At 39.8% G+C, this 26,618-nt stretch overlaps 1 protein-coding gene across 6 annotated transcripts in view; it reads left to right on the top strand.

Moving 5' to 3' along the window:
* The window catches only part of BANK1 (B cell scaffold protein with ankyrin repeats 1), a 160,790-nt gene that overhangs the window by 110,879 nt on the left and 23,293 nt on the right, over positions 1 to 26,618 (top strand). For 4 of the 6 annotated variants that reach the window (XM_063336896.1, XM_063336895.1, XM_063336894.1 and 1 more), the window contains 3 exons: positions 20,757 to 20,850; positions 22,402 to 22,707; positions 25,600 to 25,875. In XM_063336896.1, the coding sequence (XP_063192966.1) occupies positions 20,757 to 20,850; positions 22,402 to 22,707; positions 25,600 to 25,875 (676 nt within the window). The remainder of the gene's footprint in view (positions 1 to 20,756; positions 20,851 to 22,401; positions 22,708 to 25,599; positions 25,876 to 26,618) is intronic. The other 2 variants (XM_063336899.1, XM_063336897.1) reach the window with 1 other exon arrangement.

The following is a 26,618-nucleotide window of genomic DNA, read 5'->3' as shown; positions in this document are numbered from 1 at the left end:
GTTGTTGTAACTGGTTTCATAATTACCGTGTGTGTGTACATACAAAACCCTCTTTTCATCTGAAGAGCATTAACTAAAGTATTTGCTAAATTTGAGTTATGAGAGTTAGCTCTTCTGCTGCCTGAAGAGGAGGCATAATATTCTGGCTATTCTGTTGAAAAGTACCATAACCTGATTTAATGTTACTTTCTCTTTCTTTATTACTTTCTTTCTCTTTATTTCTCACTCTCCTTCTCTGTCTTTCTTTCAATTTATCTCTTTTTGGTGGCTATATATAATTTTGTGATACATTCTTTGAAGTTCAGGGAGGATTCTTTTTTCTTTTTTTTTAATACCTTCCAAGTATTGAATTTTGCACTTAAACATTGCAACAGTTGATAACACTGACACCTTTATTACTGTAAATAGAAGAGAATTGGGCTGCTCAATTAATTTCTGCCTTGTAATTCAGTGAAAGCCTGTTAGCGTGTACACCCTACAAAGACTTGGGTGTGACTCAGGTCTTCCACAAGATGTGCTGATATAGATGAGCTTCTGTAATTATATTGCATTAATACGTTAACACATTCTGTGTGTTATTTTGGGATGTGTCTGAAGATGCACAGTATTTTAGATTGTTGTATCTATAGTCATGTGGATTAATTTGACAGAAAACTACAATGAAAAGCATAACGTATTTCAGAGATTGGCCCGCTTGATAGATGCTTTGTGAAATGGAAGGTTTGCACAAAGAATTTCTCTGACCAGTTTTTCTTTTCTGGCTATGTAGAACATTGCCTGAAAATCTACTGGGCTGGTAAATGGTCTTCTGGTACGTTGATTAGATAAGAGACTTTCAAAGTATTAAACATGATAGCTCATTCCCTAAAACTTCTTTCTGTTGATCTTAATAGGTTTCTCCTAGTTACTTGCTTGCTTTTTAACTCAATGAGTGCATAGTTTGGGCATGAGTTTTGGGTTACACAATCCTGCACTGAGAACCGTGAGGACAAATTCTTTGTTAAAGCTTCCCAAGCTGTTTGGAGGCACAAGAGCCTTTCCCCAAGCACCTTCTGTGCCAATACTTCGGGGTTCTGCGGAGCTCTAGTTTTCATGGGTTTCTCTGTGTTTTTCTTATACTAACAAAAGCAATTTGGATGGTGCACATTTTTTCTAAACTGGGCATTGGCATCTTAAACATTGGCAGTGTTTTATTAGACAAGGCAATCAAAAAGTTAAACTGTCAAAAAAAGAGAAATCTAAATGTCTTGACTTGTTAAACAGTCAAACATGTAGAGCAAAACAAAGTGAAATATAAAAATGTAAATGAAAGCTGTCCCTAAGCTTGTAAATTGCCCATTTCACTAAATTAGGATGAAAAGTCATAGTCACTATTTCAGTATGTGGAGATGGGTTGTGATGAAGAACACCATAATATTTCCTTGAAATAATCTCTTCAGGTAACGTTTCTTTTCCCTTTGAAATATGGGTCTTTTGTGTTAGCTTTGGTAATTCCTTTGGTCTACCACAATGTAAAAGTTGTATCACTGAAAGTACTTGTTTCAACTTTCAGTTGAAGTACTGAAACTTCCTCTCCCTAGAAATTTCAGTGCGTCGTCATAGACACGAAGTTGTCATTCATCTATTAAGATTTTAATGGAGTCAATAAATAACCATCCTGAGTTTCTGCACTGGAGGACTGCGGAAGTATAAAAACCTCAATTCAGTCTCTTGCGTTTAATCATTTGTTATTAGATAGTGAGTTTGGTGGTGCGTGTTCATCTGTTGTCTCATCCTTCTCTTAAACATTTTATTGCCTCTTCTCTGCTCACTCACGTCAAAGACAAATCTAAGGCACAGAGGACCTCATGGTTTCCAAAACTGTGCACCTTGAACTGCACAGGGGAGAGAGATGATTTTATTATTTTTTTCCTACTTTGTCTTCTCTTATGGGAAGGGAAAATGATGCGATGTGTGTGTCCTTGGGCTATAGAGTCCAGTTCCATGATTCGCTTTCTGGCAGCATGTTGGGGGATTACAAGTCTTGTACAGATCTTGGGGAGAAGAACCCAAGCAAGAGAATCTGTTTGTATTTCAGTTCTTTTTCCTTTCCTTCCAGATGTGCCAAACCACCGTCGTCATTAGTGAAATGATTTTTAGTGAAGTATCAAAATCTGAGTTGTCTTATCTTTTTGCTGGAAATCATAGGTAGTGTTTGTATTCTTTTGGTATTTCCATTGCATCAGTGACATAAAGCATTTGTATGACTGCAGAATCTGCTGTGCTGAAGGGGAGGCATCCCATTTGAACTGCTGGTAAAGAAATAATGAAATCAAATGGGGTCTGCTCAGTACTCATGAGATGGTTTTCATTTATGAAACCTGAGCTCATCTAAAACATAATAAACGTGAGTGCAGTAGTCTGCAACCAGCCTGAGATATGAAGTGTTAACAAGTTACTCATGGAACACTGAACTGCAGCCATGACCAAGTGTCAAAGCCATGTATCTTCTGTACTGATGATATCTGCTCTTGCGTGGCTTTTGCTGCTGGCTCTTCCAGCATGAGTTGACTAGAGCCTGGTGCTCCACAGTGTAAGTCAGTGAATTCATGACTGGGGCCCCAAGGTCCTCGTTCGTTGGTCCATCTCTAGCTCTCTCTTCTGTCTGTCTGTCCTGTCTACCTAGCTGCTGAAGTAGAGACAGGCTGGAAATTGAGCAAAATTGCAAGTTTCATATTAATCTACCACATGACTGCCTATTTTTTGGGAATGCTTGGGTATTTTTAACCAGTTTCTTAAAGCTAGCTCTTGTATATCCCTCCTTGCCCCTTAGGTATGATGTTAAGGTATTTTTTTATTATTCTTGGGTTCCTCAGCGTTCAACAACACAACAGTTCATCCAGCACTCATCAGGAAATGAACCTTTCAAGCATTTTAGGCAGGAATGGAAATACTAATAGGAAATAACACTTGGCTTATGCTGGGTTTCATATTCTTTAAACTGTAATTCCCCTGCAATAGCATTGTCTCTTCTTTATGGTGTCTGCTAAAGCTTTTGAATTTAAAAATATATTGAATTTTAAGGTTTCCTATTCACCTATTTCTCCTCAGCCAGCAAAGTTACATCTCACCACGATTGCCTGCTGTGACAATAAATAACCTCCCTTCAGTATTAGAGATTATTTAAAAATAGTTTCCACCCTCCACAATAAATCCAATTTCTAAACTTCCTCAGCATCATACACTGCTGTATGAAGTTACACATATTGTGAATTTGTTCAGTGAAACATGACTATCAAAGATTTGCCCATCACAGGAATTGTGCATCAGTGTTTATACACATTATTAGATTTTCACAAAAGGGAATTTACACTGTAACAGAGAAACAAAAGGACAAGGCAGGACACTTAGCAGTCCATTGAAAAACAACACCAGAGTGCTACGGGCAACAGGTTATGCAGTGCAATCTCTATCTTGCTTTTTTTATTCCTGCCAGCCAGGGTAACCACATTTAATAGGAGGTCAGCTGTGACAAGTGACCATGAAGTGACAGTTGGTAGCAGTAGCCCATTTGTCTGGAACTCTTTTTTTTCCTCCACAGAGCCATTTTTATAGGTGCATTTTATAGACCTTTAGATTCAGACATTCTTCCTACACTGCTACACGTATTTAGACAAAAAATAGGCTTTAGAATCTCATTATTTTAGTCCCTTTAAGGTTGACATGCATTTTACTACAGATGCAGATCTGCCCCAGGAGCGTTATCCTGCATGCACATGTTGCAGCAAAGTGTGTGGAAAGAAAAAAATGGGACTCCTTTTGTAACTCCCGCTGCTGTTCTTCTCATCTTCTGCTGGGGTCCTTGCAGCTCCTCAGCTCTTGTAAAGTTACCCAGTCTTTACAATCAATAACTACTTTCTGTGTGGTGCTGGGGGGAGAGGAGAAGGAGGGGAATGAGCGAGTTAAAAATTGCTCTATGTCCTGTAAGGGAAAAACAAAAACTCTCCTAAAAAAAACTAAAGTGAAAAGGTAGAATCCAATTGCTTAGTAACTCCAATATCTCTGCTTGCTTGTATTGCTTTTCTGTTATATAGTGTTGTATTATTGATAGTAGTGGCTGGAAGGTGTCTGAGAGAGAGATGGGAGCAGGAAAAAAACAATCCACTAATGTATTACATCCTAGGTTCATTAGCATCTTGTTTGCTTCTAATGCAGCAGGTATGTCTGCCAAGTGCAAAACCTGGACCTCTGCTCTAGATTATAAAGCTGAGTAACTAAGCTTCTGGATCCTGACTGTGAGTTAATAAAATGTAAGCAACAGCAAAGGTAATTGCAGTAGACTAACACCACTGGTATTAAATAAGATCGTGATGCTGTAGGAAGCCACACTGAGTGTCAGACGTAGGTCTTTCCCCTTTTTCTCTCTTGCTTTATAGTCTCTTTCTGCCTTGGATTTTATTTTTTTCTTTGCTCCTTCTTTCTGGTCTTGAGAACTGAAAGTGCTCACTGAAAAGGTAATATTTGAGATCCATATTCATGTCAAGTTGTAATCTAGTAGCAGCTGCCTTTAAAATGGCTGTCAAATACATTTTTGGTGAGCTGTGCTTCCCAAGCATTTTCTAATACTGATGTCATTAGCATAAAAGAAGGCTGATTACCTAAGTTTGATTGGTTCCCCCCTCTTAAATTGAGAAGAAAAATATTACAGACTTCTTTTAACAGAAATTACATGGATCAGTGTCTTAAAGTTATAATTTGTCTTTACGTCCCTCTTGCCTCCCTGAAGCAGAATTAGATCTCAACACTGTTCTGCAAATCAAAAGTAATTTTTATGACTTTTAGCAGTTTTCTTCCTGCAAGCAGCAACTAATTATATTTCAATCATCAGTCAGGGAATGTATTTCTTTTGGATTTATGAAAAACACTCATATTTGTTTAACCTTTCCTCACCTGTGACAGATTTTATGGTATACAGCATACAATTCAGTGCACTGTACTGTTCAACCCTTATTTGTTCATACAGATTTCTCAGGGGATACAGTGCAATGGGTAACATACATTTAGATGCTTATTTGGTTCATATGGAAAGCAGTTACAGTTGATGGCAGGCTGTGGTAAACATGGAAAAAATGCAACACCATAGATCAAGAACTGTGCTCTCATCTAGAGGCAGAGACCACGTACCACAGCAGGTTTCACTGTAGGTCACCAAGATTTGAAGTACGTATGGCACCTGGTACAAATCACATAGACCTACTCTCATGAAGACTATCAAAGCACAGGTGAGCGCTCACTGTTGATATGTTGCTGTTCATAGAACAAACAAAGCTGAGAGGGCAACATGTTTTCCTTAAGATACAGGGAGCATGTCAGAGGGAAATACCTCATAAAATTAGGACAAATAAAGCTTTATTTCTTTCAGTAACATCTTCTGTGAACTGACATTCCATGTTGTATAATTTTTTTGCTCAAATTAGAAGCTTTTCTCCATAGGAATATTGAAGTGAAACACAATGTTACTTTATGTTAATAACAGATCATTGAAAATAATTTTGTTTTGCTGAGTTGCAAGTACCTTCGTTTGACTTTTTAAAAAGTAGCTTTACGTTCTCTTTCTTTATTGACAGCTTCTCTCCTCTGTTTGGAGGTTTGGATTGTCAGAGGGCTTTTAGAAGCCATGAAGATGAACTTCATATTGTTTGCATGCTGTATGCAAATAGACACAAATAAGACTGGATTTTTTGCCTCTTTTAAATATTTCTGAGACCACGGATTACAGTTTGAAAGTAGTAAATGTGTAGCCATCAAATAAAACCAACCGTCACTGAAGTATGTGAAAGCAACAAAACATCTTAAAGGGAAATGATTTGTCTGAAGACAATGTGTAGGGGTCACTAATCAAATGCGTAAATTGTCTTTTTGGGAGAGAGAGAGGAGCTTTCACTTAAATTGATGTCCAAAGGTCTGTTACCAAGTCCTGAAACTTGCTTACAGAAGGAAAAAATTATAATCTCCATTTTACAAAAAGGAGAAGGAGATGAAGTCTCTAGCAGAGCCTGTCTTCCGATTTGCTTTCTGTTGTTTTGACTACACTATCACCATCGTTCAGTTCATACATGAAGCTGTACCTGAACTGAAACAATAATGCAGAATGGCCGGGGTACTAGCAACAATTTTATAATAGTTGAATCTGAAAGCCAATACACGTGCCAAGTTTGGATCCATTCAGAGTTAAGCAAAAATAAGAGAAGGACCTTGGTTGGCCTTTGAAAACTAAATTCTACAGAGGCTAATTATTTATCTGATTGACTAGGGGTTTAATTTACATGATACATGTTTCAAAGGAAAAATTGTGTTTTACCTTTTTTCCAGCTTTTGTTTCACATAAAGTGCCTAATTTTACCACATGCTGTACCAGTATTTTCCCCACAGAAGAAATGTTTCACTAGATTCTTTTTGCTGGTATGTATATGCACAGCCTGAGAACAGGAGCTTTTTAATTGACCCAGTGCAGTATGGATAATAACTGCTATTTCAACTGCTGTTCTCATTCTTTGTCTTAGCTATTGTTTAGGAATGTAAAGACGATTTTAAGAACCTGAATATAAAAACCTGTATCTGAAAACTCTTGACTATTGCTAGCACATGTATGTGGAACATATTCTAGAAATAACATGGCATTTCAGAGATTTAGGCACTTTATCCCACTCCCCTTTAATTCAATATAAAAAAAAAAAAAAATGTTGGCTAGAGAGCAGAACTCCGGATGGTTTCTGTGAAAGAAGAAAAATTTCTGGGAGTGCAGCAGGATCAGAGGGAAGGACCTGGATCTCAGAGGTCACCAGAGAGCTTAGAAATTTCTGTTACTTGAGTGCAAATGACAAACAATATTGTGATTATCAGCATCTAAAATGTAGTTTATCTGTGCAAAATACAGCATCTGCTTAAGACATTAGAGTAGCACTGTGCAATGTATACATAGAATACAGGGCAGAAAAGGAGGGACAATTTATTGATGCTGGAGAGCTAGAGCCACTGATAAATCATAAATGTTCTGCCAGTAACATACATGCAACTATCTTTGACTCCAGCACATGACATACTTTTAAGTAATCTGGAGCAGGGGGCTTTGAAACACACTATACTGAAGACCACATGTTCTTTTCCTCAGCCAGGCCATGTTTGTCCTCGTTACACTGGGAAGGGGTTGAAAGATTCCTGGGCTTATAGACCTGTTTGGTGCATTTACTTAATGCCTTCTCCATCCTCTTCCTTTCCTTCCAGGTGGAGTTACTGGCTGATTTCAGTGGCCCAAAACCTTGCTAAATACCAGTTATTTGCTCTTCTTTTTTAAGCATAAGCTTTTCAATTGTGCTAATCTTAACACTTTTACACAAGCGTTGCTCTTCCACTAGCTGTTTACCCTTTCGGGTGCATTTCTGTCTACCTGTTATTTAACTGCTGTGCCCTACAGTGTTGGAAACGTTTCACAGGCCTAGCTGATGTTATGGTCATCTAAAACATAATTATGCTTTCCAAAACCAAAATTCTTCCCTTTGAATATTATTGCTAAAAGAATCAAAGAGGTCTTCAGAGCTAGTGAACTTTTTCTTGCTTTGGATTAAAAAAATGGTTTAGTATGTGCCATCTAGGAGAAACAAAAGCAGAAATAAATAGATATGAGATCTAAAATGTTCTGTCTTGTTCCCTATCTGTCATGGGACTGCAAATGTTCTCTTTCTCTTAGGCTGAGGAAGCCTCTATAGTAGGTATAGCATTTTTGTTCCATTACAGGGTGAGTTTTGGAGGTTTGAGGAGTCTGGAAGAAGCTGTGCCAGAGCAGTTTGGAGCTGGACAGCAGCGTCTTGGGAACTGCCATAAACTGATGGGAGGAAGCGTTCACTGCAGAGTGGCTGATGCTGAAGTTGGCATAGCCTGAAGAGCTTTAGAAATTAATGTTATGCCACACTGTGTGTCCCTTTTTACAGGGGTATACTTATCTGAAGTGGTTAGTTGACCGTAGCCAGCAGCTAAGCACCCACACAGCTGCTCACTCGCCCCCTCTGCCCCACCATCAGTGGGATGAAAGAGAGAATAGGAAGAGCAAAAGTAAGAAAACTCGTGGGCCGAGATAAATACAGTTTAGTATGTGAAGGAAAGAGGGGGCAAAAAACAAGTGAAGGAAATCGTTCACCACCTCCCACAGCCAGACCGATGCCCAATCAGTCTCTAAACAGCAGCCACCTTGGCAGGCAAAAAGCCCACCCTCTTCTTCCTCCACCCATTTTTATTGCTGAGCATGACACTACATGGCATGGAATATCCACGGGGCTGTGTCCCCTCCCAGCTTCTTGCCCACCTCAGCCTACTTGCTGGGAGGGGGGCAGAGGAGGAAAAAGAGAAGGCCTTGAGGCTGTACAAGCACTTTTCAGTAGTAAACAAAACATGCATGTGTTATCAACGCTGTTTTAGTGACAAATCCACAGCGCAGCATCATAGGGTCTGCTATGAAGAAAGTTAACTCCATCCTAGCCAGACCCAGTAGACCTATATTTATAAATCCTGTTCAGATTCCCACAGGGAGTGCTTATGAAAAGCCTTCTTCATCTCACAGCATACACAAACCCTAGATATCACTTAATGAATTTTCCACCTCCTCTCTCTGCTACCAGTTGGTCTGCTAAGGGAGCAGTAATTCAGTAACTAGACTGAAAGTTCAAACAGTGTAATTGTCATCAAGTGAAAGAGAAGCTCTCTGGAGAATGGTTATTATTTTACCTAGAAAAAAAATTAAGAAAAACAAGTAAAATTCTTATCCTGCTAGATTGAAAAATTAACCTGTTGGCGAGATGGGAGTGCTTTTGTGGAGTTTGCAGTGATTATACAGCCTGTCAAACAGCAGTGGATATTTTGTTGAGCAGAATCAGTAATCTACAAGATTTGAAAGTCTTTCAAAAAGTCGTGTGGGTGTGTGAAAAGTGAAGTAACAAGAATTGTCGTTAAAGGAGAAATGAGCTAAAATGAGTCTGAGGAGGAATTTTATTTTTGAATGCTCAGAAGAAAAATCCCTTGATATACTCAGTAGTTAGATTAGAGAACAGCACAAATGCTTAGAAGAGAGAAAGTGAGCACAAGTTCTTCAAATAGAAACTGCAGTGATTTGATTTAAAAAAAAAAAATATTTTTTGTATGTACCAGTAAATTAAGTTCTGTGATTAGAAGTCCCTTCTTCTTTCTCCTGCAGTAATGTTTTTCTCTCAAATCTGTAGTCATGAAGGCTGTGTAATAATAAATGGACAGTTAAAACACAGAGAGGTATACAGTTACAGATTGACGCACCAAGCTTTTACTTAGTTTGGTTTTTGTTTATTGCTTGTTTCTCAGTGGTGGTGAATTTATACAAAGGGAGGGCTTTTTTTTTTTCCCAGAAAATTCAGTTAAAAGCAGGAGTTTAAAAACAGTTGCAGAAAATTTGCCGTAATTTGATAGACAGGCACACAAAGTAAGTGTGAAGTTACACAGAATAATGATGCAAATAGGGATCAGTTCAGGGATGCTAGCTGGCTGATACGCAGTGCAGTAAATCTGCTTGTAATGAACTTAAAGGCCAAATGCAAATGAAATGGTTTAATAAGAGAGCCCAGAAGGAAATTACTTAAGATCACAATAGATTATTTCAAACAAAGCAATTCTTTTTGCTCTTATTAAAATATTTGAGCCCAGAGCTGGGTATTCATTGATGTTTTAATTTGTTTAGTTTCTTAATATACTGCAATTCATCTGTTTCAGTTGTACATTTACTCCAAACTGATCCCAAAATCATTATATTTTGGCAGTGGAGTTTGTCATGTCTCATTTCTTTAATTCTATGTAATCATCTATCTTTGGTAGTTTTGTGCATTTACATACTTTCAGCACATTGACATGAGAATTCTAACACTTTGTTATTTTTTAGTATTGCAGAAAATATGGTAGCTGTTGGGAATTCTGGCAAACTATATGCAGAAGGAATTTTACAAATTATTGTGAATGTCACAATATTATTTTTACTGTCATTCTGTTTCCTTACTTCGTTTAGTATGTGGGGGTTTTGTTCTAATTTGTTAGGATTAGTTTAATCAAAACATAAGTATAGCATAGATCCATTAGATCATGAGATACTCCTGACTTGAACTAAAATGAACAAAGCAGAAACTGGCCAGTTAAACTGAAATCCATACAGATAAATAAAGCAATTATACTCATCTATGACCCAAAATGAGAAATCTGTGCTCTGGGAAACATGATGCTGCAGTTTTACCCAACAGGAATGTGCCTTTGAAAGAAAATCATGTGTACTGCTGAGGTAGAGTCAGAGAATGGTTTGGGTCAGAAGGGAATTCTAAAGATCATCTAATTCAGCCCCCCTGCCGTGGGCAGGGCCATCTTCCACTCGATCAGGTCGCTCAAAGCCCCATCCAGCCTGGCCTTGAACACTTCCAAGTGTTAGGAATTAAAGGCATAACAGATGTATGTTAAAGGCATAACAGGGTAGAGGTCATATATCTAAGAAGTGACAATGCTGCTGTATTTATTATGTCCAGACACCTGATAAAAAGCCACATGGTGTAAGCTGCTGCATGAAAAAACTAGAAAGGCATGAGGGGGTTGCAGTAAATTATGATTGCTTGCTACTTTTAGAAGTTATTTTGAGTAAGGGAGTAATCATTGTCATTTGGTCATAGAATTAGCGGCTTTATTCAAAAATACAGTTACTGATCTTAAATACTCGTTCTTTTTGCTGTTTGACTTCTGTGGCACAGGCACGTTTGGCTCAGTTGCTTCTCGCTCAGCTGGCTAATGGACGTTAATGCAGTGTGGATGCTGTCAGCTTGTATTGATATCACAAGGCCTCAATAAGGCGTGGAAAACATAGCTCTGAACAGCATCAGTGAGAAAAATCCCAGGAACTTTTTATACCCTTGCACTTTTCCGGTAAATGAGTAGAGCAGAGAAGAGTCTTCTAACTCCTTTCTGGGCGTTGGATGTGCTGATCTCTCTGGCTGCACGTGCAGCTCCTGGGCACAGCCTGAGATGTGCATGAGACCCAAGACGTGGCTCAGAGCCGAGGCACTGGGGCACATACACTTGTCTGTGGTGAAGCAGAGGACGAGGAAGCTGGGGGCTCACTGAAGGCTTGGACAGCAGCATGGAGTACGTGGGGAATGGCTCATCCACGCCCTTTGAGAAGGCGGAGTGCATCGCACACCACACAGCTTCTGCTGACAGCGGGGGAGCAAGCAGGAGAAGCAGCAGTTTTGGCTGGCAGGATAATATATGCTGTTCTTGGCTTTCTCTAAGATAATTCTTGCTTAGGTCAGGAGGCCAAGTTCAAGTGTTTCAAGGGGTGGATCCAGCCCACAGGCTGCTCAGCCCACACTGCTTTAAAACTGCTCTCTGTTTCAGCATTTCACGGCAGAACACACGCAGCAAAACTTCTCTACACCCCCTTTCTTCCCACCTGCACAGCTTTAAAACCAGGTTAGATTCCCAAGTGGGTTTGGTTTTTTTTTCTTTGATTATAACACTGAATGTTTTGCTGCACTCATGCTTTAGAGACATCTGTGTTTTGTCATCTGTTTTTTTTTTGCAAGTGTGAGTTATCAAGCAAGGTAATAGAAGTGTTTAACACAATTAAAGCTAATGAACAGTAGTGTTGGACCTGTCCTCATGCATGCAATCAATTTTATGAAGCTGGCTTCTTCAGTCATTTCTCCAGGTGCTCATACAGGGCCCTGGGAAAAATGAGTAATAAATACTTAAACACTTCCAATACTTTGATGAATATTTTACATTGTAGAATATGTGAATATTAGTAACATTAATGCAGACTTGAGAGTTAGAAAAATTTTTATAACCAGAGTGGCTGGTCACTAGGATGTAGCTCAGGGATACGGGTGGAACTGAATGAAAGAAAGTGTTTGTCAAATTGTCTGCTTGCATTTCATGAAGTACTGAGAGTGCAAATGGAAAATATCTCCTAGAGTATATCTAGTTCTCACCTTCGTGTTCTGGAAAGCTCTGGCAGGCCCAGTGACAAAGGGTATAGCATAGGCTAGACCGTAGCAAAGGTGAGACAAAAGGAGCGATAACTGTGAAGATGGATGCCAAATGGCAGTACATTTGAGGTCCCTTCTGCTTTGGTTGTTGCATCTAGGGTCTAAGCAGACGGTGCTGGCAGGTCTGAGGAGCGATACAAGCAAATCACCTAGGACTGGAAAAAAAGTTCAACTACGGTGTTTCAATCCAGTTTCTTTGAAAGCAAGAACAAATACTTAAGAAAGCAAGTCTGGTATAACTATGGCAGGGAAATGGAGGAAACATCCAGCTAAGGAGAACAATTTCTTTTATTTTGAGGCCCTGAGATGACTTACCCTATTTCCATCCTGTTTTCCTCTGTGCTTAAGTTCCTTGCCAGTGAGAGGGTGCTATAGCTGTGGTTGTGGTCTGTTAAGCAATGCAAGTTTCCCACCTCTGTAGTCCCTGCCTGGTAAGGTCTGTATCCATGTCAGTCAGAAATGCACTGAAGTCTGCTGGTTAATAAAGCCTTCAGAGACAGGAAAAGGACTCCTTCCACTGGAAGGCACCCAGCACCCTGCTTGGGCTAAAGGACAGAGCTTTTGGTTTTGCCAGCACTGTTCACCGCCCATGGAAATAAATAACCTGCCAAGTATGCCGCTTAATACCTAGTAACAGTGGAAAGCAGTGTTTTGTTGTTGCTACTGCCTTCTGGGAGCAGATGGCATAGAGCAGACCAGAAGGACAGCCCTTTCTTTTGGGAAGTGCTCTCCACACTCATCTCAACATCAGTTTTTACTGGAAGGCAAGGTTGTCTTCATTGTCACCAAAGTGGGAATGCTTGCCCATCAGAAACTACCCTGAGGTACTGCATAAAGTTAGCCTTAAACTCATTATTCTGGTAGGACTTAGAGATATGGAATCTAGTCCCGCTTTTGCAGAATTTAAGTCCTTTCTAAATGAAGTGTGTATGTGTCACCCATCCAAAACCAGCTAACATTAAAATGCAGACAAAGCTGGCAGTGTAGAAGGCACTTGGAAGCAGTGTCGGGGTAAGAAATGTTTTATGTTGCTGCTTTAATGCTAGGTAAGGAAGAGAGCTGAGTTTCCAAGTAAGCATATTGGGGTCAAAACCGACAAATGATTCAGTAATGAAACATGAACTGATGGAATAATTTCAGAGAATATTTTTCTGCACCTGAGGTCAGAAACACCAACATAGTGCATAGGATGTGAAGTGTGGCAGTATTTTGAATTATATTTAATTTGTTTCTACATCTTTACAGCATACATGAAAGTAGATTTTTGTGGGAAGACCAACTGAGTTTTTTCTATGAGTTTTTTTTAATCAGAGGCATTCCTGATTTTCAGTTGTGCAGTTTGTGAAGTGATCAATAAGGTTTCCATTAGATCAGAAAGTCACATGGAAAAAGCCATGACATTACTGAAAAGTTATGTCACTTAGGAAAAACAGGTTCATAGTTATCTTTTTAAATTATCTGGAAGAGACTTTCCACTTTGCACTAGAGAGGGTATAGAAGCTGGAGAGGAGGGTTGATTGCTTGTTTGGGCAGTTTGGGTTTGGTTTTTTTTAAATAAGTTGGCCTTTTTTAGAAGAATCCAGCATACTTTTTTAGAAGGAAGCCAGCATATCTTCTTTTGGTGTTCATACCACTGCTTTGAATTGGATGGATGAAAAAAACATCCCTCTCTATTGGAGTAGAGAACTTCTCATGATCATATTAGGGCTTGTTCCCAAAAATAAATTGGGACTTAGGTTGCATATGCTATCTCCCTTTTCTAGTATCTTAAATGCTGATCAGTAGTGATTTGTATTGTGGCTTGCAAACTGGGAAGGCAGAAGTTTCTTTACAGTTTCATTTGGAGGGGATTTTTAGCCTAAAGAAATAATAAGGAAGAGAAAAGTAGGCCAGTGCTTAAAAAATTTAGGTACTTATATAAAAATTCAAGAAATACAGGAATTAAGATAAGGATACGGTTCTTTTATGTGACCAAACTTGCAATTCATTAATGTAATAGATAGCTGATGGAATAATTTACATGATTTATATGAAAGAGTATAGCTTGTTCATAAAACACAGTTAAACAGGGATAAGTGCTGTGTTTGTGTACCAGCAAAGCGTAGACTTGTTCTGAGGTCCAGATCACCAGTCTGCCTGGAAAGGAATACAGCAGGAGACATTACCCAGCAGGTTTTTAAATGCATTGGTAAGGTTTTGATGTTTAAGGTGAAGGAAATAGAAGATTCTTTTCTTTGTAAACAAAGAAGGGAAAGTCATTAAGGATGTCCAGACAGGGTAACATTGTTGAGAGTGATCCAAGGTGTGTTATTATATACAATTCCTATGATGGGAATGAGAAATAATAACATAATAGCAGTAGATTTTAAAAAAAAAAACCAAACATATCTATGTGCAAACTTACCTCACTGCGGAGGAAAGATTGAAAGTGTAGTAAGAGAACAATCCTGAATGGGAGAATGAAGTCCATAGGAAGTAGAAACTGTGTCACGTTACTGAGGTCAAAGACAGAAGTGTGTAGCACAGGCGCTTAGGGGCATTATGAGAAAGACCAAGGCACAAAATGAAATGCAGCTAACAAAAGAAATCAAAAGTAATAAGAAATGTTTTATAAGGCTAGTTTTCAGTGTTTCATTGTCAAAACGGAACACCTTATTGAGTAGCATCATCGTGGTTCCTGTATTATTCAGTGCCCTATTAGCAATGTAGATAATAGAAAGATTTTCCAAATTCCTTCCAATACACGATCCAGTGTAGTGATTTATGGGTGGACATACTCTTCACCAGTTACATGAAGTTTTGAAATGTTTCCAGTTCACATCTACTTCCAGGTTTTCAAAGCTGTTGATCTTACTTTTAAGAAGGGACTGCATGCAGTATTGAGGTCTGCACCAAAGAGAAAAAAGAAAGAAAAGACACTGAAAGTATAAGTGTAAATGAGTCCATGTCAGCTTGGTTTTCTTTTATAATGATATTTGCAGAAAATAGTGATTGTTTCTTTAGGATGCACTGACCCTAAAGTCATAGGCATCCATGTATCTGCAGAGTTGGTATCAGATCACTTTAAAAGCACCGCTGTACTTATATCTGAGCTCTACATGCCCTTGCAGCCTGTCTGCCAAGCCCATATAGACTGTGATAGCTTTAACCAGTGTTTGGCAACTTGTTCCTTGGAGTCTGAGGAGAATCAGGGTTCCAAATCAGCAGAAGGAGAGGGCAGCTGCTGAGGACAGTCTTTCAGACTGGTAATCTCAAGGAAGCCACTCTTCTGGTGTTCAACACAGGTTCAACTCCAGGTGACTGGCAATGTTATCTTGTTGCTTGATAGTCAGAAGATGCCTAAAGTCCATAGGACGGCCATACCAAGGTTGTCCTCTGATCTGAAATGCTGAGCTACGGAGTAGTGGGAGACATGAATGAGCAACACTCCTCTTGGCAGAGCTGCAGACTCTGAATGTTGGTAGTGGGATAAGAAGGAATGTTGTGGTGATGTGCTATAAACAAATCAAGCAACCAGATCTGTCTCAGCTCTGAAAGAAGTGACTGGATAATCACGGAATCACAGAATTTTTCAGAATTGGAAGGGACCTCTAGAGATCATCTAGTCCAACTCCCCTGCTAAAGCAGGATTGCATAGAGCACGTTACTCAGGACTGCATCCAGGCGGGTCTTGAAAGTCTCCAGAGAAGGGGACTCCACAACCCACCTGGGCAGCCTGTTCTAGTGCTCTGTCACCCTCACCGTAAAGAAGTTTTTTCATGTATTTGATCAGAACTTCCTATGTTCCAGCTGGTGCCCGTTACCCCTCGTCCTGTCACTGGGAACCACGGAAAAGAGTCTGGCTCCATCCTCCTTCAACCCACCCTTTAGATACTTGTAAACATGAAAAAGGTCTCCCCTCAGCCTTCTCTTCTCCAGGCTAAAGAGTCCCAGCTCTCTCAGCCTTTCCTCATAAGGGAGATGCTCCAGTCCCTCAGTCATCTTAGTTGCCCTACGCTGGACTCTCTCCAGTAGTTCCCTGTCCCTTTTGAACTGGGGAGCCCAGAGCTGGACACAGTATTCCAGTTGTGGCCTCACCAGTGCAGAGTAGAGGGGGAGAATGACCTCCTTCGACCTACCGGCCACACTCTTCCCTATGCAGCCCAGAATTCCGTTGACCATCTTGGCAACAAGGGCACATTGCCTGATGTCTGATAGCTAGCCCAAAGGCTATCCAGCAGTCAACTGGAAATGCCCTAGAGTCCAGAAGAAGATCAGATAGTCTTTGTCCTAAGCAAATTAAAGGCAGCACCTTCAGTTTAATCTAGTGTTTGAAGTCTTGCTTCTCCCAGAAAAAGGCTTAATGAAGAAAACTGGTAGGCAGATGGACTGACTCAGGTGTGAAAATTGAATTAGAATTAAGATTAGAATTAAAATTTAGGTGTGGCCTGCAGTAATCCTATAAATTATGGGCTTTGTGAGGCTGACTGCGGGGAGCTGCCTTTTTTCTGCTCTTCTACTGGGTATACTGGCTACAAGAAAAGATAACTTGTACTGAAAATAAGAAGGGGATCACCTAGCTCAGCCAGGAATGCACTGACTTTCAGGAGAGAAAATCTCATCTCAAGGAAGGAACACAGGATGTTCTTCAAGCATCTTTTACACAGGATACAAACCCATCATTTCATCCTGAAGCAGAGGATATCTGGAGAGAATGCTGCGAAGTATATCCTGGTAGACATGGCAGAGTCTGACTTACATGTAGGGAAGGAAATAGTCTAAGTTCCAGTGTTTAATGGAAAGATTCACTGCAGAGCCCCACAGAATATACACTTCCTTTAGCATTGTAAGTGGTTCTGCAATGATGTGCCTTGTTCAGATTTACGGAGTTTGCCAAGGCAGCACGTGAGCTATCCGATACAATGACACTGGACAGCACAGAGCTGTGACTTGAGAAGACAAAGTCTGCAAGGAATGGGAGGATGATTAACAGAAGGGATGACAGATTTGTCAAGTCAGAGGCACAAAACTGTCGAGCCCATGTCAGCATTTTAATGCTGTACTTGATATTTAAACCTAAACAAGCAACTCTTTGTTAGTCCATACAAGCATTATAATTTTCAGTGCACTTCTATGAGCTACCCTATATCACATCAGGGAGCTAACTTCCATGGAATAATAATTCTTTTTTAATTCAGCCCTAACTAAAGAGAATGTCTTATCAAAAGGATCAATGAGAATTTTACAAACAACGGTAAGGATTTTCTTCAGCAATTTTCCTAATGGCTGCAGTCCAGAAAAACTAAGGACGTAGGAGAAAGCATGAATGCCCAAATTACAACACAGACATGGAAGCCTCTGTTACATACATTTAATTTATTTTTTTTGTTAAGAAATACCAGTACAATAAGATGAAATAGGGATGTGTGTATGAATTTAGACTCGCAAGCGATGTAGTTATTCAATGTAAAAAAGAGAGAGAGAGATACACAGTTGAATTTCATCTTATTAAGGACCAATTTTCTGGAAGAAAAGGACAACTAATAAGGAGATAATTGGAAGACAATGGAATCAAGCACATAAGAATCATATGAATTAATGAATTATTAGCCTAAGCATTGTCCCAGGCCCAATTTAAGCATGAAGATCTGATTTTGAAAGCTGTTGAGCAATGTACCATAAGGAGTTCTGTCTTACTTTGTTTCTAGGAGTATAAGGTATGGATGTATTTATATATACGTATATCCATTTATATCTTATACATAAAGCCTAATGTAAGCTGTGGTTGATATATTTACATGTAAGTTACTCTTTATAAATGAAGTGCTGATGTCCAGGTGCTTCTCGCTCTTGCCATACCTTGATACAATATTGATGTTGGGTTAAATTCCTCTGAATTCTTTAATGTTTCACTCCTCACTGTACAAGAATATACAATGCACCAAATTTTAATGGTGTGGGCCCTTGCCACGGGGGAAGATTCCCTTTCAGTACATATTCCATATTCATTGGAGATAGATTTTTTTTTTGAGGAGGAAGAAAATCCTTTGTATAAGAAGGAGGAAATCTTTAGAAAACGTGTCTTAAAAAGGATAGCTTTTCAGAAGAGCATTGCAAAAAATGCTGACAAAATGGTTATAATAATCTTGCTAATGGCATTCCTGAGTAAATAACTGAGGTAAATCAATTCAGGCTTTGTATAAGAGGGACAGCTTTGAAGCTATTCAAAAACTTGGCCTTTTTGAAAGTCTTCAGTTTGACACGAACCTTAATCAAGACAGTTAAAATACATAACTGAAAGAAAATTAAGTATCTACCTTTTGATGTTAAGAGGTGGCATTTAATCTTAGAACTTGAAACGTCATCAGTCTCTCAGAGGACTTTCAATTCATTCCAACATTCCTGTTGCATCTTGAGGTAAGGAAATCTTACTGCTAACTCGCAAACTAGAGTTTCAAACCTTCAAACCCCTTTTCAGTAGTCTGTTGTGAGCAGTTCTGTGCTGACAACAACTTTTTTATACCTTTTTTGGTAATACTGGTTTCCAATAAATCTAGTTCTTCCTTTGGAAGGAGGCTTGACATCCATAAGAAATCTCAGTGTAAATCAAAGCGCCATTTTCAGACAGACAGACTCAAAAGACTTTAAAGTTCAGGTTTGTGTGCATAAGCACTCTTCCTTATATCTAGTCTAAATCTACCCTCTTTCAGTTTAAAACTATTACCCCTTGTCCTATTGCTACAGGCCCTGCTAAAAAGTTTGTCCTCATCTTTCCTGTAGGCCCTCTTTAATTACTGGACTTGCCCTTGGTGAAGCCATGCTGGCAGTCTTGAATCACCTCCCTGTCCTCCGTGTGCCTTAGCATAGCTTCTGGGAGGATCTGTTTCATGAGCTTCCCAGGCACAGAGGTGAGGCTGACAGGTCAGAAGTTCCCAGGGTCATCCTTTCTACCCTTTTTAAAAATGGGTGCAGTCTTTCCCCTTTTCCAGTCACCAGGGACTTCACCTGACTGCCGTGACTTTTCAAATATCATAGAGAATGGCTTGGAAACTCTCTCTGCATCAGCCAATTCCCTCAGCATCTCATGAAGTCCCATAGGTTTCTGTATGTCCAGGTTTCTCAGGTGGTCAAGCAGCTGATCTTCTCATATGGTGGGAGGGACTTTGCTCCCCCAGTCCCTGCCTTATGGTCCATCCACTCAAGAGGTGTGGGAAAAGAGGTTGCCAGTGAAGACTGAGGAAAAAAAGTTATTGAGTACCTCGTTGAGGTATTGACCTTCTCGTTGTCCATCATCTCTTGATCTCCTTTGTGGACATCCAGATGTATCCTTAAAGCAGCAAAGCAAAGTGGGCCAGGGAGGCACCTGATGCACAGCCTGATGGCTGCACTGTCTTAAGACTGGCATTCATGAGATGACTGTGTACAAGAGCAGGAGGGAAGAAGGCCTTCTCAGTTCCCCAGAAAAAAAAACCTATTTCTCTAAATTTTTTCTCGTTTCACACAGTGATATTAATTTAAGGCCTGAGGACTCTGTCCCTGAGACAGTGGCTGTGGATGCTAGGAGGCAGCAGGATACTAGGAACAAACTTGAGAGTCTGGCATGGGCTCATGGGAATCAGTTTCTGCACCATGCAGAAGGGTATAACCACTCATCAGTTCTTCCTCTTGACTTCACTGTCCCCTGATCTGCTTGTGATTAATCTTGCAGACTGGATGATATATGGACCACGCTGTTTCCATACCTGCTTTGGGGTTGGTTTGGTCAAACACCCAGAGTTAACATTTTGTGATTCAAAATTCCTGAATGATTATTGAGGGCTGTGTTGTGCCTGTGCAGGATAGTTTCATGTTATACTTACATGGGAATCGAGGTCCTGTTGGGTTCCTTGAAAAAAACTGTCACCTTTTGAAATTCCCGTTGTTTCTGAAAATCAGCAGTTAACAAGTGTGTGTTATATATTTTAAGACAACAGAACTGTCTGTAGTTGTGTTACGAGTTTGCTGTTAGCGGCTGTGGGTGAGCAGAAGTTTGCATCTCTTCTGCTTGAAGAAATACGTTGATAACATTTTAGGGAACTGATTGTTCTGACTCTTCTGAGGCTAATTTTGAATAGCTCTGGGTGAACATAACAGGTTTCTAGAGGAACAAGAAACAAGGCTTTGCCACTTTTTTGGGCACTGAGGTAGAACTGCTAAAATGCTTTGCAGTCCCATTTCTTGTTTTTCAGTGCATGTGTGGTTTTTGGTACCAACCACGAGGGTATGCAAACTGTTTGTAATGAGCTCTCCAAAGTTTTCTTGCACTCTGTGCACCCGCGAGCTATTCAGTAATGTCCCTATAGACTTTCTGATTTTCTGTTACTGATCTTCCTCATTACCTGTGAGTGCTTCACAGCTGGGAGCAGAGTTGGGAGCTGTCTGGACAGCCCAGCACAGTGCTAAGGAAAGATCAATTAGCTTCAGTCCTTGCTATGCAAACTCGGATATCGCTTCGTGGCAGAACCTTGTGTCCTTTATGTGTACCCAGATATACGCGTTCTTTTTGCCCATAGTACGTATACCACTACGTAGTTGCAAACGCATGATGTTTCTGTCTCCGCTTTCCCCTTAGTAGGATGTTGAATATTATATCGATAGCAGTGTGTGAAGGTAGGAGATGATGTCACCAAAACAAATGTTCTCCTTTATTTTTCTTTCTAGGTTAATACAGCAGATAATTTCACCTATTGTGAGGAAGCAGAAGACGATGACACTTACGTGCTTATGTTAGGCTCAGAAACTCAACCAGCCGTGAGTAAGTCATGTTGTTAGACAACTTTGTTGGTAACAAAGCATGTGCTGTATTGAGTGAGTAGTATTATGGACAACCAGAGGGGGCAAATTATTTTAATACTTTCATTTCCACATGTTACCGCAATTTCCAGGGAGGGCAGGTGTCCTAGGAGAAAGGGGTAAGGCGGGTGAGGGATTCAGTTGTGATAACAAAGCCATCACTCAGTAAGACAGGCCTCAGTACAACGACCCCTCCTGGTAATTTCTGGAAATTCGTGATCTCTGCTCTGAACCTGGAAAACATCTGAATTCTCCAAGTTCTCAGAGAACAGCCTTTATGTAAGGGGAGGCACTGCCACAGGTGCGGCCAACTGCTGTGTGGAGGCACAGAGAGTAGACATTTTGCAGCTTGATGTTCATAAATCTAAGCACAGATTGATGACAAGCTTGTTCATAATCTATGCGGTCATCTGCATTCCCCTTGAAAACTGCAAATGAGGTTGCTTTTTGCATTTACTGATGGCATATATTTTGCATAAGTTTTACAGTATCATGGATCGATAAAGCTAAACTTTATCCTGTTTCTATCTTATCTGTTTGTTGACAGTTTTATCTTTTGAACTGTCTCATATTCTGTATGGAAAGGTTGTTTCTTGTTTGCTAGGTTTAAACCAGTTGCCCTAGCACACCTAGGTAGATGACAGACACTCTGAAAATGTGAACTAGAAACCTGGTTAGCCCTGACACATTTTCACTGTCTCTGTCACGCTGTATATGGGAACACCTTAGGGTGGACACATGGAAGAACCGTGATTGTAACAGCTGGCCATGTTAGCCAGATAAATGCCCTAACCTCCCATTTGAATCAGTGGTGAAAGAAAGGCATCACCAAAGGATAACTCAGAATGGAAGCCGACCTCAAGGGCTCAGTATGACCTGCTATGCATTGACTGTAAGTCTGCTGACGGACTTGTCTAGTTTACTCTTATGTTCCTGAGGTTGACTACCCAAACTTGATGCTGTACATGGTGATTAAAATGTACGCTTTCACATCCCTTCACTATATTCTTGTTCTGTGGTCTGCAGGCCACTAAAGGCAGAAGAGCTCCATTTCTACAGGAGTACAGCTACGTCTCCCAAGGGCAATGTTTATTTCATTTTAGAGAGATTTAAATAAGCACCCAAACCCCATTGTACAAAAACAAGTTACACAACTGTGTGAGCAACGGCTTTATTTTACTAAGTGTTGCGCTGTGCTGCATTGAAAGTCACGTAATACCAATTATGGAAGCAAGGTAAGTGTGTGTGATTTCATTCTGACAGCAACTCTAGAAAAGTTTAACATTGCGTGTACAAAGATGGTGTGTATCAGAGCAGCAAGATACAATAAAAACTTCCACTGTTGATTTGGTAAATATTTAAAAAGCTGTTCACTGATGGTATGTATTTGACAGCTTTCCTACTGTATCAGTTCATAAAAGTTTTATTAGCCGTTGTCTTGCTTCTGTGGGAATGCTTGAAACAGGAAATGTTTCCAGATGGCAAATTTTAAATAAAATAATGCATTCTTTAGCATCAAAAGCCAAGCAGAACCCAGGAGATCAATACGGAATTGGATCAAGATGCCAACAAGAAGCTGAGGTGGAAGAGGAAAAGAACGATGATGTGGAAGACAGCAGAGAGGAGACAGAACATGAAGATCAAGAAGAGGAAGATTCATACAGCTTCCACAGCAGTCCCGACAATTTGTATGCCAGCATACCTGATGATCTCGAAGAGAACAGAAGAGGCTGCTTTTTCTGTAAGAGGCCACCTCCTCCTCCCCCTCGAAATCTGCCTGGCATCCTCAGACAGGACAATCTACACAATTTATCACAAGGTACGGTCTTGGGAGGAAAATACCCCCAGATAGAAACATATGCAAGTGCAGGCTAGGTGCTGCTGTAGAGATCATGTGTGCTCACTTCTTCCAACGGCAGTAGCTAGGCAGTCTTGCCCTAATGCTGCAAAGCAAGCATGTGCATATGAACTTTGCGACATCAAGATATTCATGACCATCCCTGGAGGTATTTAAAAGACGGGTAGATGTGGTGCTTAATGACATGGTTCAGTGATGATGATGTCAGTGTTAGGTTAATGGTTGGACTTGATGATCTTAAAGGTCCCTTCCAACCTAGACGATTCTATGATTCTATGACCAGGTATTGTCAGCTAATACTGGAGTATGGGCTGCGGGCTTTAGGTTTCAGGTTTTCCTCACACTGCCCATCTTAGAGAGCTGCCAAATACATGATGCATTTGATTTACAAGAGAGGCTTGAAACAAATGATTAAGCTTGTGTTTTCGTCAAGTTGATTTAAGAATTTAACATTTAAAAATATTAAATACTATCTTGATTTAGTGCAGCTTGGAATTTCACAGGTAGAATTAATAGAAAGTGACTGTGTGGAGAGAAGTAACATAGTATTTTATTACATTTTAGACAATATTGTGGTTAGAAATAAAAAAAAAATATTGTTTTGCAGTTCGAAAAGAGAGGGAGAAACTGTGTAATGAAATGCTTTGCCTTTTTTTTTTTTTAATACTTCTGCCCCAGAGTAAAAATCTAAAATTTAGTGTTGTAGTTTGATTCAACTGATGAGAAGCCCAAAAGACTATTTGCCTGTATTTCAGAGGGGATGATTATCATTTTTTCTCATTGGGAAAAATAAGTATGCAAAAGAATTCAAGCTTAAATACCAGTCTTAAATAGTCACATAGAGAAAAAACAAATTCTTATTTATCATGGACGCTACTGATAAGTGTGCACATAAACTGCTTCTCAGTTTCTCCACTGCTTATTACTGCTAACTCTGTTTTTAAACGTGGCATAACCTATTAGAGTCTTAAATTACCATCACCAGGCACTTTGAAGTTCACGGAAGTAGATAGAAATAGCTTTCTAGCCTTATAGCCTGCTACAGGTAGGTTTTCATCCTGGTTTCTGCTGTGAAAGAAGCAGCTGGCTGTATGCAGAAAGTCATAGGTGGATTCTAAGAGAAAGCGGGGCAGAATAAAATTAACGATAAAGATGCATTTTGCTTCCCCTGAAATACTGAACTGCAACTATACGTGTGCATAAAAGAAGGGTCAGGTTTGGCATACAGGATTTGTTAGTGTAGGTTTGATCTAAATGCTCGTCTTGGAATAGTTCTCATGTGGCTATACCATCAAGTAAGCCCCTCTCTGCCAAGTGCTGGTTGTCAGTATGTGGGTACCAGCAGAGAAAGTTTCTCAGCTATGTGGTGTCTGTCCTGTGCTGACTCCTGTGCTGGTAAGGCAGAGTTCATCTAAAAACCTGTGTGAATAGTTCCTTTAAAGCATGCTGTGAATTTTCCTGAAGTGTTAGCCTTGGTTTCATCGTTGGGGAATGGGTCGAGGGGTATCAGAATTCCTCTAAATGGGGATGATGCTTGCTTTCAAGGAGGAGCTCTAACGAATATTTTCGGTCAGCCACTTGCTTTAGGCGTTGCTGTGGAATACCTAAAAGGCAAGTCACCTCTTCTTGGCGTCTTTGTTTTGGCAGTGGCATGAGAGTGCCCCCTGTGGGAGTTAAAAGAAAGAATATCCTACAGAGAAAGAAACAGAACTTTTATAGCGATATGGAAACAAAATAGTTTTCATCTTAAATACAGCAGGTGTATTAATCCCACTTGTTGCTTTAAAACATTTTTATATCTTATCCAGAATACATGTTCATAGCACGTATTAATAATACATCCCATCTATAAATTACACATCCCATTTATAAATGTATCCCACTTAGAAAGGGTGTTTAGCTCCTCTGAACCCATAAGCAGATAAAACAGTTCTTTAAATAGCAGCTGAAGTATTGAAAACACAGCCTAGTTTAGCAGATACACATGTACAGGCAGTAGATTACAACATGAGGAAAACATGACTCAGTACAAGAATTCCAGGCAGGAAAATTCCTGATTTTGCAGGAAAGATGGGTAGTCAGCACAAGGAAGTTGTAAACGTTTATGGGAACACTAGCCTCAGTAGCAACTTCCAACTCTTAGTAGTTTGTGTGTTTTTTAAAGACAGATATCGGGAAATTCATTGATTCCTTTTAATGCTGTAGAATGTAAAAGCTAAAGGAAAGCAAGTTCTGAGTAATTGTACTATGAAATATATGTACTATGTAATTGTAATTACACTGAGTAATTGTACTATGAATATATATGAAATACAGCCTCCACTGTAAGGGGCTTTTTTTTTCGCCTTGTCCTTCAGTACATCTTAGTAAAGCCCACAAAACCAAGTGGGACACTGAAGAGGTAGGAAAAACAAACCCCAACATTTTCTAAAATAAGTTTCAATTTTTAAGTCATTGATGGAACAGCTAACAAATAGCCTGACTTTCCCGAATGCCAGGGGCCACAGATAGCACTTACTTGGCTTCACCATTAAAGAATGTATTTGTGTGACTCCTGTAGGAGCAACTGGAGCACTCAGTATTTCTTTTAAATAAGCTCATTTATTTTGGGGCTAATAGCTAAGCATCTATTTTTGATAATCTGATGTGAAATCAAGAGGAGGCCCTGAAGTTGGGATTGTTCCTTTGGGACGTCCTCTGTACTGACTTAGATGATCAGAAGCCTCTGAAAATCCAAGCGATTTTGGTTAGAAGCGAAATTAGGTTTCTGAGTTACTTTGGAAAATTCTAAAGCTTTAAGTCCTAATCCCCTTCCTTTACCCTATATATGGAACACAATTCCTTGCTTTTCAGAGAGGAATTTTGTGGAGGACAGAAGTGAAAGAGAACGTGGTGATGGACTCATAACAGCGTACTACAGAGAAGACAAATATACATGCGAGGGGGACAGTGAGGAGGAACACCCGTATACTTTTGCGAAACTGGATGAATCTGTGTACGATTTCATACTGGCTGAGGAGGAGAAAAGGAAAGAACGCAGGTCTTTTATCATGAACAGGCCGCCAGCCCCTGCCCCTCGTCCCGTATGTTCGCTGGTCAGAGAGGAGAACACTCCCTATATAGTGCAAGGTTAGTGCTCCTGCTTTGTAAATATTTGCTGGTAGAACATAGACATGTCTCTTCTATTTGATGAATAGTATTTTTTTAAAAAGATCCTTGTTCATACTTTCAAACCAACAAATTGGTTGATTCAGTCAACTTATTCTCGCCTTTCAAATGAGCTGAGAACATCTCTGACTAATGTTAATTTTCAATTTGCATCTCAGCATCACTTTTTTGGTTCAATTTTACAAAAATTATGACAATATGATGGAAAATGAGGAATCACTGGGCTAGCTGTGAGTGTGTCTGTTTTAACAGTGTTATACAGAATGTGCTATTGGAATCACCTTTCCTTTCAATTCCTTTACCAAAATGTATTTACTTAATTCTAAGAAAGAGATTTTAGCCATATTTTACTTTTTCTGGTCAGAACAGCAGGGAGAAATGCCTGTGTGAGAACTCCTCTTTCAAATATTCTTTCTCCAATGCAAGATGCTAGAAATGGCCACCTGAGGAAGGGTTATGTCCTTTTACCATTTCTGTGAAAAGCGGGAGACTCTTTTGAGCTTACTTATGGAAATGTGAGACTGGAAGAGATTTCAGGTATCTTGTAGTCCAATTCAGACTGAAGTCAAATTTCAAAACAACAAAAGGAATTTCTGTGAACCCACTGCAGAGATATCTGTGTAAGCCTCAAAATCCATACCGCCTGCATTTCCAGCCTCCTCTACAAAAAACTGCCAATGTATAAGAATATGCATGAGAATAAA

This window comes from Chroicocephalus ridibundus, chromosome 5 (assembly GCF_963924245.1).
Source record: "Chroicocephalus ridibundus chromosome 5, bChrRid1.1, whole genome shotgun sequence".
NCBI classification, from domain to species: Eukaryota; Metazoa; Chordata; class Aves; order Charadriiformes; family Laridae; genus Chroicocephalus; species Chroicocephalus ridibundus.
This window is presented reverse-complemented; position numbering and strand designations above follow the sequence as displayed.